Source organism: Gambusia affinis, linkage group LG09 (genome assembly GCF_019740435.1).
Source record: "Gambusia affinis linkage group LG09, SWU_Gaff_1.0, whole genome shotgun sequence".
Lineage (NCBI taxonomy): Eukaryota > Metazoa > Chordata > Actinopteri > Cyprinodontiformes > Poeciliidae > Gambusia > Gambusia affinis.
The window spans coordinates 23,173,980-23,185,073 of NC_057876.1; the positions used below are offsets into that span (position 1 = coordinate 23,173,980).

General features: G+C 38.4%; 1 protein-coding gene across 8 annotated transcripts in view; it reads right to left on the minus strand.

Annotated features, from left to right (window-relative positions):
- Nucleotides 1–9,050, minus strand: part of fgf13a (fibroblast growth factor 13a) — a 98,277-nt gene extending 89,227 nt beyond the window's left edge. Inside the window, exons 1-4 of one of the 8 annotated variants that reach the window (XM_044126540.1) lie at nucleotides 8,924–9,050; nucleotides 7,169–7,430; nucleotides 4,747–4,814; nucleotides 4,343–4,490 (exon numbers count right to left, since the gene is read on the minus strand). In XM_044126540.1, coding sequence (XP_043982475.1) covers nucleotides 4,343–4,391 — 49 coding nt within the window. In that variant the 5' untranslated portion in view covers nucleotides 4,392–4,490; nucleotides 4,747–4,814; nucleotides 7,169–7,430; nucleotides 8,924–9,050. Of the gene's footprint in view, nucleotides 1–4,342; nucleotides 4,491–4,746; nucleotides 5,328–7,168; nucleotides 7,431–8,923 lie in introns of those variants that run through there. The other 7 variants (XM_044126539.1, XM_044126543.1, XM_044126545.1 and 4 more) reach the window with 7 other exon arrangements.
- Nucleotides 9,051–11,094: the final 2,044 nt, after the last annotated feature.

Below are 11,094 nucleotides of genomic sequence, written 5' to 3' on the forward strand. Positions count from 1 at the left end.
ATCAACCAGTTGATTTCTGGGTGCCAATTTCCTTAATTTTGGGCGATCGTGATCTGCTGATACTTACATGTGAAGCTGATCTTATCTTTGTGAGCAAAGGTTTAAAAATCTGTCTCGGTCCTCTGCTGCTCTGCAGTGAGAGGTTTGACTGACAGGCAGGCCCACCAGGTCCTGTCTGCATGTTTGTCGTTAACAATGTTCACCCCACAGTGACTTTCTTGCTATATTTAGTGACATTTCAGACAAAAAACAAAGATCATATCAACTAAAATCAAAATCAGCAGATCAGGCTTTTTAAAGATCGATAACCACGGATCAGCCAGAAAACTGCAATCGGTGCAGCCCTACACACATATTCATGACATTCTTTGATTAAATAAATTTCTCTTAAGCGTTACTCCAATACCTAAAGATGTAATTTATACCAGGTGAGTCTTTCTCCCCTGAGGAAGTGGATTGGTACTGGACTGATTCTACGCATTCAAATGATTTTAACAGAAGTTTCACATAACTTTGTGTTACCGGCGAAGCGTACGGTGCCTACCGCAACCACCAGGGGGCCCCGAGAGCAGTTCATTTTTCTTTTTATCAATAAAATAATAATTTCTACATACATTATTAAATATATATTATTGTAAAAACAACTCGGTTCATAGTGAAATTGTGTGTTTTTGATATTATAATGACACAGAAATTATTACTTAAAAAAAAAAATAATAAATCAGCTCCACTGAGGGGGCTCCTAGTGGCCCTAAGCAGCTGCTTAGTTTACTTTGCCTTGGGCCGGCCCCTGCACAGAAGCATGTGGCATAAATGAACTACCTGTTCAAAATCATCAAAATAACAATAAAAAGAGTTCGTAAATCGGGATAGGTTTGTTCTTTTGTGATATGAGACTACAGTGAGGATAAGCAGAGTGAAAATTCCTGCATAACTGATGCAAAATGCTTCAATGCAAAACTATTAAATTGCATATATAGAAATTATCTATCTGTGGGTTCTGAGCAAGAAGAGACATGAAGCTCACAGTGTGCATGTCCTGTTCACTTTGACACATCACTTTGTCTGCACAGCTTACATTCACAAGGACAGAGAAAACTAACACAACATGATTCACTGATGTTGATACCGCAGCCCAGATTCACAACATCCTCCTCTCCCCCACCAGGTTTCAGCTTCCTCCTTTCACATGGACTGCAGAAGATAGGCAGTAAATTTTCTGAGAGGTGAAGAGTTTTAAGTTTTATGACACATTTGTCACAAAACTTAAAACATTGGTAAGTCTTATTGATATAATTATTACTGGAACCACAACTGAGAAAATAGTTACTGAGGAAAGGTTCAAGTGGTTCCAGTCTTTATCAGGATTTTATTTCTCTGTTTGAACCAGGACAGAACTGGGAAAGAAAGCTTTTAAATATGCTTCTCTTCATTACTGAAACCAATTACAGAACGATCTAAAGACTGAAGAGATGGTTTCACTGAACAGTTTTAAAGCTCTTTTGAATGACAAGGAGACAAAAACCTCTAGCTGTAGATGTTTTCTGTAATTTGTTTTATTCAAGTATAATGTATTTAAAATGTTTTAAAGGTTGAAGATGTCTGGTTTTTATCTTGTTTTGCTTTTGGATAGCCCAAATTCTTGTGCATGTGTGGTTAAGTAAAGGTTAGCGGATGACTTGAGTATTATTATAGTTGGAGCAAAAGAACTGTGATGGTTTTCTGATTTAGTTTCCTGTGTCCAGATTATGTGAAATCATACAGAGACATAATGAGATGATCATGAGTTCCTGCTGATATATATAACTTTTGTATTACAGAATCTAAAACCACTCACTTATTCTTCTGCCAAGTCCATTTTAGTTTTGCGGAAACTAAGATGAACTGTGAGACTGATTGTGAATGTGAATTATGGCAAATCAGTTACTGGCTTTAATAACTGCATACAAGATTCATTACAAAGTTAATCTATTATTTAAACAACAATGATGGTAGAGACTTGAGGGTAATTTTAGCAGCTAGTGAGTGATAAATGTTTTGAATGCTTCTTCTGCAATGAAAGAGTGGGAGATTGAGAAAACAGTGTAGGCCAAGAGATTCCAGAAAAACTGCCACGGAGATGGCAGGTGCTTCTGGCTTAATGGACTGTTTCTCTGAAACAATTTGCAGGCAGGGTTGTTGCCAACATTGGCAGGGTCAGGAGTGGTTTTCTCCATGCAAGTCCCTGGTTGTGTGCCATTCTCAGTCAATGATGAAGGGCAGCTTTCACCCCAGCGATCATGACAGTGATCACTGGGGTGAAAGCTAAGGGCTTTTTTCTAAATTTAGAAAACAGTAGGGACACTCAGCTTTTACCTTTCATTTGGTATCTTTTAGGAATTGCTATACCTTGAAAAACTGTCAGCACCTTAGTTTATCTCAAACTTCTTCTTCTGGAGTTTAATTTTCACTCAATGAGTCAAAGCTTGGCTAGATTTAAGGAACAGTCGACGGAAGGTGACGTACTTTGTAGAGTTACAGATGATGATAATTTAGAGTTGCTGTGAGCATTAATATGTTGTTGTTTTCATGGTGTAATTGTGCGAATAAATGAGTGTTAAAAAAATGTTGTTCTTCTTGTTCGTTTTGTGGTCGCCACATCCATAAACCTCTTATCTGCTCATCCTTCACATCTTTTATATGCAACTAAGTGGAAGAGAATGCTATTTTTTTTATTTTATTTTATTTTTTTATACAAATGACCAAAAATGAAGCTCTTTATTGCCAAGCTAATTTGAAAAGTGCACTCTTCATTTTTATATGCTTCTTAGGAAATTATCTACTCCTCTCAGTGGTTTTTCAGTCAGTGGACTTGTTTGACTGCAGCTAATGATGCTCATTTAACACCTTCAGCCAGAATCTCAAGTTCTTCTGCCTTGTGTCTTAAGTTGAGTCACAAGACAAAACAACCTGTCCTCTTTCTGAAAGTTTATTTAAATTTGCATATAATTGTTTGCTCAGATGGATGTGACACCATTTGCATCTGAAAGGATGAACCATGACGTCACACAACAAAGAAGAGTGTTTTAGATCTGCTTTACATTAATACCTCTGCCTCCAGTTTTCACAAATTGTGTGAATTAACTTATCAGAAGCTTTCATAGTGTCCTCAACTGGATAACCAAAATTGAATATTATGTTTGATGTATGCAAACATTTGAAATTGAAGGAAAAAAACAATCCGTTTCATTTTCTGTCATTTAATAGTTAGAAATAACCAACTGACCTAAAGAAGCCAAACTTTACTCTTAATTTAACATCAGATAGTGGAAAATATATATATTCTTTTTATAATGTGTATGTAACCATCTGGCTTACACTGTAGCTATTTGCGTATTATAGCCTTCATAATATCAACAAGTAACATTAATCTCTTGTAGCTGCGCTGCCAATTTAAGCCACTTAGGTTATTGATTTGTTGTGAACAACTGATCCAGAACGTGACAAAAGGAGATCCACTTATATTTCTATGTATTGTAAATAAACAGCGCTTGCTCCGGTACCACATTATGAATGTTGCTTTATTACATTGCACTTTAAAAACAAAAACTAATTTACTAATTTTCCATAAGCATCTAAATACTTATCGGTAACGTTTAACACCTTAGGGTGCCGCTTTAAAGTTCTGGGAAGGTAAAGGTATGTCCTCTTACAAATAATCATCGCCGTATCATATATATTTTATAAGTATTATGTGTTTAAAAGAAAACAGAAAAGATTCAACAGACGGTAAGAGTCGCGCAAATACACGGCGTGGATGAAACGGGCACACTAATTAGTCCTGCCATATTTCTCTGACAACCTTGTCTCTGTGGCAATGTAAAAGCACTTTAATTATTGTTATCATTATTATTGAATATAGATATGTTGCGTCACAGATCACAGGCTCAGGCTACGAGCTGCAATGACTGTGCGAGCGAGAAACACAAAAGGACCTTTCAACAGGATGCCAGTAATACAACATGATGAAATAATTACCCTTCCAGCGTTAGAAACATTACTGTAGATGTGCGTCTCTATTCAATGAGAAGGCAGCCAGGTCCATAGAAGGATTTACTGTCCTAATTGCCCACGTTTGTGAATACAATTAAAGCATGTGATCTAAAACTAGTGTGCAGCATGTAGGCCTACAGAAGCAAATGCATTGCTCTCGCGACCCGAATGCATCATGCTGGGAATGGTTCCCCATCCAGTGGCTGCTCTACAACCTCAGAGGGGATTTGAGCATGCAGGGGGAAGGAATTGGTGCATGTTCCCCTTCAGGGATGAAAGCAGTCCGTGCAAGGCAAGGCTCATCTCTTACCCTTGGAAGCATCCTTGTCTTCTTTAGCCTTCGCCACTTTTCCGCTCATAGATCCCAGTTTGGATGTGTAATTCCCGATTTAGGTAAAAATCGAAATCCCCCTATTTGTTGACCGTCCTCAGTGAAATCCTTCCCAGAGATAAGGGTTCTGTGAGGAGAGAAATGCCGATGAGAGTCACATTATTGTTTTATTTTCCACAAGAGAACAGCAGCGTTTGGTGACAGACACATCATGAAGCCTAACAAAGGACAGTGGGGCTTGCAACCCAATTCAGTTCAATTAGGTATCAATGAAAACATTCAACTCTTGCTGCCCTCTGCACACACTCACATGTCACAAGACAAAAGGAGCAGCACAGTTTCATTAAACATCCGGAACCAGAACTGAGCATCTCCGTGCCTACCTTATCTCCTCCACTTTTTCTGCTACATCAATGCACATTGATGAAAGGAAGCGCTCCCACCACGAATCCTGTTGTGTACCAAAAAAGAAAAAAAAAATCACGACCTACTCTACTGTGACAAAGGACCAGAGCAGATAAAAAAAAAGAAGGAAAAAAAGCTGCGAAACGGAGCGCAGCCGTTCTCCCCCCCAAGAGGTTCTGAAGTCAAAACAGTGAAGCACACCACCTAACAAACCCAGAGAGGAATGCCATCCAGCACAGCTTCTGCCACCAGCTTTTTGTTTTTGGCGTCTGCCTCTTTGTTTTGTCTCTGCCCTGCTCTGCTGAACGCTCAGCAGGCACAATCAACAGGATACACAAAGTGAGAGCGCTCCGCCCGTTTCAGCGCCGATTCACGCAGCGGACATTGGTTTTTGGACCTCAGTATCACTGCTGGGATGTAGACGAGCTGTCCCATCCATAAAAGCCGTGTGTGTGTGAGCCGTGCTGTCGATGCGGTGAAGAATTACAGCAGAGGGTTGAGCTGCTGCTGCTGCTGCTGCTGCTGCTGCATGGCGCGCACCATCTTGCTGTTGCTCTCATTCAGTCGCCTCAGTGGCGGAGCATTGCGTTTTCCCATTCATATCCAGGCTGCGCATTCTCCAAACACTGGCTTTATTAAAGGCATAACTGACAAGGCGAAGCAGTGGTTCTGACTTATATAACGCAAAAACAGAAGATAAATAATTTAAGAACTGTTTTATACTGTTACCAGTTCATGCTGTAAAACCTGTGTGACCTGCCAGGTGCCTAAAGTTTGGAAATCGGGCCCAAGTAGCTGCATCTCAGAAAATTAAAGCAAAAAGGTCTCATTTTGTGTAATTTAAGCTCAATAAGCTCATGTCTTAAATAGATTCATTACATTCACAGTTGAAGCTTTTAATTAAAAAGAATTTACAAAAATTACTGCAATACAGAAACATCAGGCTTTTAGTATATTATTTATGTGCCATATTATATATGCCCTCAGGGCTTCATTTTTGTGATTTATTGCACCAATGTGTTGTGGCCTAAAGGTAATTGGGAGTTCAGAAGTCCATTTTACTTTAATATTGGCCTTCAGCTTATCTCCATTGTTTGCCCTGGTGTCTGTCGTGTTCCTCTTGACTATACTCCATTCATGCTCTGTGGGATTTAGGCCAAGCAAATTTGCCGGCCAGCAAAGCACAGCAAGAACCGAGTCATTAAACTTGGTAATGATGGTTTTGGAAATGTAGGCTGGTGCCAAGTTATACCGGAAAATGAAATCTGTGCCTCCATAAAGCTCGTCCGCAGAGGGAAGAATGAGGCGATCTAAAGTTTCCTGGTAGACAGCTGCTCGGACCACAGACTTAATAAAATACAAACAAAACCAGCAGATGGCTTCTGAGATCGTCATTGGATCACGAGTGTCACACACAAGGAATGAGATCCATGTCCGGGACACATCTTGTTGTGGCTCTCGAGCTGCTGACTCCAGGTTTTATAAATCTCCCCCAGCTTTTTCCTCTCAAGAGTGTGGTTAATACATTTTGCTTCTCCTAATCAACTTTCCATTAATTATTAATACGCTTGGATACATCACTATTAATAGTCAGCATCTTTCATGGCTTGTACTCCTCATGGAGGGTGTCAATCTGTAAATATATGTATCAGTTTATTCACATTCACTTCCACCTGTACTTGCTCTTAATGTTTGCTTATGTGAACAGCCAACACTTGTGTTGAATTGCATTTTATCTTAGGTTGCCATCTTAATATCCCATGGCAATAGTGGCTAAGTAATGTATGCTAACTGTCAATAAACTTTCCATTGGTGCATTTTTCCAAAACCAATTTACACTGACACAACGGAGTCATAAAGTCGGAATTTCCACTGTGAAATTTCGCAAAATGCAATGATTTTAAAAAGCAAACTGGTAAAGAAATCACAAGAGGGACACAAGTCCAGCTGAAAATAGTAAACACTGTAGGCAGGCAAGATGAAGGAGAAGTGGGATTAGAGACATAAAAAAGTAAAAAAAATAAAATAAAATAAAAGCATAGTACAAATGGATAGACTCAAAAAAAATTGTAATTAATTATTTTCTCTTCTGTGAAGTCATTGGATACAAATTTGTGGAAGCTCGATTAGGGATTTGTATTTTGTTTTACAGCTAAATAGCAAAGAAGCAAACAAAAAGTACTAAAACTGGCCAAAGCATGTTGATCTACAGGAGACAAACTACATCCAATGTAAGTTGGGTTAACTTTACAAAAAGTATGCAGCAGCTATTTGACTATTTCGTACCATTCACTAATAATTGTTTGCTCTGTGGGACTAAATTTGATTAAATTGTGATTCAATTGTTTTATTCCCAGTAACATTTGATTTTGAAGGGTATGGATATTATAAAGTCCTTACCTTTACACTGCATAGAAGCCTGGAAGCTACAGCTGAACCTTCCTGTTAAAGTCTCCAGTTTCATACAGTAACGTCACCACATGGAAAGTTCACTTCGACTTGTCATTAGAGCTTCAATGTTGACGTCAGAAGACAACTCACAGCAAAGTTTTAGCTTTGAGCCAGAAGTCCAGTCCAATCCCAGCTAGATATTTTCAGAGGTGATGTGACATCTCCAGGTTGAGCAGGTCTGTGCTACTCTGTGGTGTATGAGGAAACAAACCTGTAGTTGGAAGGTTGCAAGATCTGTTATTTTTAGAAGAAACTTGAACCTCTTTGAACTTTCTTGACATGCTCAGATCTTCTTCCATTTGTCTAAGGACACTCAAATGTGTTGTAAAGTGCCTTTGCCTCAAATAGTCAGTGCAGATTTTACACAAAGATTCTTTCTTTGGTCTCTGGATTAAAAGAATGACCTAAGCTGAATTAAAAAAAGAAATTAGAATTTCAGAGTTTAAGTTGCATTTTACTTAACCTGAGTAATAAAACCAAAAAAAAGTCCATACAGAGTAACATAAACACTGAAGTAGTGCAGAGATCTGCCTCACAAGATGGACACTTGCACAAGCTACTGCATAAAATGTGAGGGTTAGAGAGAGTGCAAATGTCACTGGATTGTGTTCCCACTGTGTCCATGGCCTGTGACCTGTTTTGACCTTTCCAGCAGAGCTGTGTCTGTCCTCAGTCTGTTTAAAGCAAAGCCCAGAGGCATGTTGGATTCGGCAGTAGCAAGCTCCTGACTCACACTCTGTCAAACCCAGGCAGTGTCCACCCATGTCACAAAATAACTCTGAATCACTTGTTTTGAGCTGCTGATTGCGGTATTTCAGTCAGATAACAATGACAATGCATTCAGCTCACGTTATTCCACACATGCACAAAGACCAGTTTGCGTGCTTGCAAAATTAAAATTTTTATGTAACAGACAATGCCCTTCAAAATGATTAGAAGAAATATCTTCAATGTCTGATAAAGCTTTAAAATAATTTAGAGCTGTGTATGTTATACAAACTTAAAATGAAAGTTTTAAGTTTGTAAAACTAAAATGTGTAGTCAGATGTGTGGCTCTTCTAAACTATGAGGCTTTTAACTCCAAAATCAAGACATAATTTCTCAAGAAAACAATTACCAACTTTAATTTCTAGGTCTGAAACCTTTTAGTCTTACAATGTCAGTGGAAATAACTTAAATTAATTTCATCTTCAGTGTCAGAAATAACAAGAAAAAGCACTGCACAACATTTTATAAGCAAAATACATTTCTAATCACATGAACAATAAGTGGATGAGTGAATTAACTATTTTTCTCAGTGGGGAAGGGATGTTTTCAAGAAAGATTAAAAGTTTCAAGGCATTCAGTAGAGATTTTAAAATCCTTAACTCCAGTATCTTTTGTCAAACACAGCACTTTGAACCAAACAGAAATGTACAGACATTTGTGAAAGAGGATGCCACTACTGAAAGAAAACCACAAAACCAATGGATGAACCAACTTCTACTGAAACAGAGGAGATGCTATCGTACTGCAGGGCTGAACTAAAGATAGAGTAAGGAGAATAACTGGGCATTTCTGAGCACAATGTGTTTTTTTTGTGTCAGACAACTGCAGGATTATGATTTGAGGTACACCAGTGCTGGCATTCCCTCTGAAATATTTAAAGAGCTGGAATCTGCCAAATCTGCCAGGTAATTATTTGTTTGTTTCTTTTATACTCACCATTGTTTGACCCTTTAGATCAGGGGTGAGCAACTCCAGGCCTTGAGGGCTGGTCTCCTGTAACATTTAGACATATCTCTACTTCAACACATATGAGTAAATAATGAGGTCATTAGCAGGACTCTGGAGAATGTGACTGCACTTGGGAGGTGATTCAGCTGTTGGATTCAAATGTGTTGGACCAGGGAGACATCTAAGAGTTGCAGGACATCGGCCCTCGAGGATCAGGAGTGCCCACCTCTGCTTTAGATGCTACAGCCAGAGCAGGTGTATGGGAGGGGCCGGACAAGCATTTCCTGTTTAAATGGGTGCATGATGTCACTGATTGCAGCACTGTGTGCAGCCAAATGGAGGGTTTTCTTTTATTGTACTGTTTGGTTTCTTTCATGTAACCTATGAATTTTGACGCATTAAATGTTTAATTTTGCAGACCATTTAGATATGCAACCCTCCCGACCCCATTTAGGGAAGAAGGGTGTAAAGAAAATGGATGGATGGATGGATGGATGGATTTAGATATGCAGATGAGGTTGTAAACTAGATTAATATTCTGATTCCTGTTTCTTTGTTCAGATTTTGTAGTTTGGTTTGGTCTAATAAAGTGCAGATTTGTTGCCAATTCTGTATGAAACCAGTAAGATTTTTCAGAAAATAAAGATGTAAAAAGAATAAAACCCAACAGAAAAACTTGAAGCTGGCTGCTGATGTTGTTTTCTTATCACCTTTTTTGACCCAATGAGAACACAATATTATGTTTTTTAATGGTTTAAAACACTTTCAAGAGAAGCCAAAATTAGTAATGTGGATAAACTTAAAGTTCTCTCTCAGGAGCAAGCTGTTGGTGGCTGAATTTTGATGACCACTTGGATATTGTTGTGTCAGTTAGCTACCAAATTAAACAAAAATGCCCGCTGTTTTCACACTCAGGGTGGAGCTAATGAGGTAATCAGGCTGCTTCTCCTACACAAGTGTGGCTAATGACAACCGTTTCCAGCTTTAATCAGTGAGGTCAAGGACAGTTTGGGGAATTATTATCTTCTGGGAGGCAGAAATGTAAAATTTCCATAATCAATTGTCTCACGTTCAAATACAGTCAGAGTTACAGAGTTTGCTAAATTTGTGAATGAAAAATAAAGAAGCTGAGTACATTTAAGGGGGTGACTGTGAAGAAAGATATTTCATAATCATCATAAATTTTATTAAAGACACAAGAAGACTCTAGAAAAAATGTTATATTAAAATATGAAATTGGAAAACAACACTTAAAGTTGCCATTCATGAATATACAAAGGTCATAAGCACAGACTGGGTTAAAATACTGCATGCCATGCTCACTTATTTATTATAAATAAACAATATGGGGTAATAATGTGCACAAAAATGAAATTCAAACTTGAAAAGAAAAATACAGTAAAGATGGCATACACGTCTGTGTATTTTAATATGCAGGTGTTCAAAATGGATGACTGCATTAATATTATAGAAAACAATGTTTTACTATCTCAACATTTCAAAAGTCTGAAATTAATTTCAAAGACCAAGAAAGAGTTAGCAAATTAAAAATTATTGCTGGTCAGAGTCCAAATATAACTGATGCTGTCATATTTCTCTCCCATATGTCTGATAAGTGACATAGCAGCTCCCAAGATCACGTTTTTATAGCCGTCATGTCAGAACACCACATGAGCCACATCTGCAGCCTCTGACCCACATCAAACCGCCATCTTCCCACATGTCAGTGAATAATTAGTACCTGAAGCGTGTTTATTAGTGTGATGACTCACCCATTTCTACCCAATTTGTCCAGTTCAATATGCTGTTTTGTGTTTCTGACATCAATCTAGAAAACAACAGTGCTTTGAGGGTCATATTGTGACCAGGAGCGGTGGAAGCTCCACTTTTCATTAACGGTGGCTGAACATCACAAAGCCGCCAGCGACTGTCAGCCTGGCTGCATCACAGCACCAAGAGTGAATCTGAGCTTTCATTTTTCATGAAGTCACAGTATAAATGTATCATCAGAACACTATGAGGAAACATGAGCTTTTTCCACTTACATTAGATACAGTCAGCTTGTGCTATTTACAGCATCCTGTAAGTTTGTTTTTTACATGTTGCCACTTTTTAAAACTACAGACTTCAACACATTTTGTTAAGATATCATGTGATAG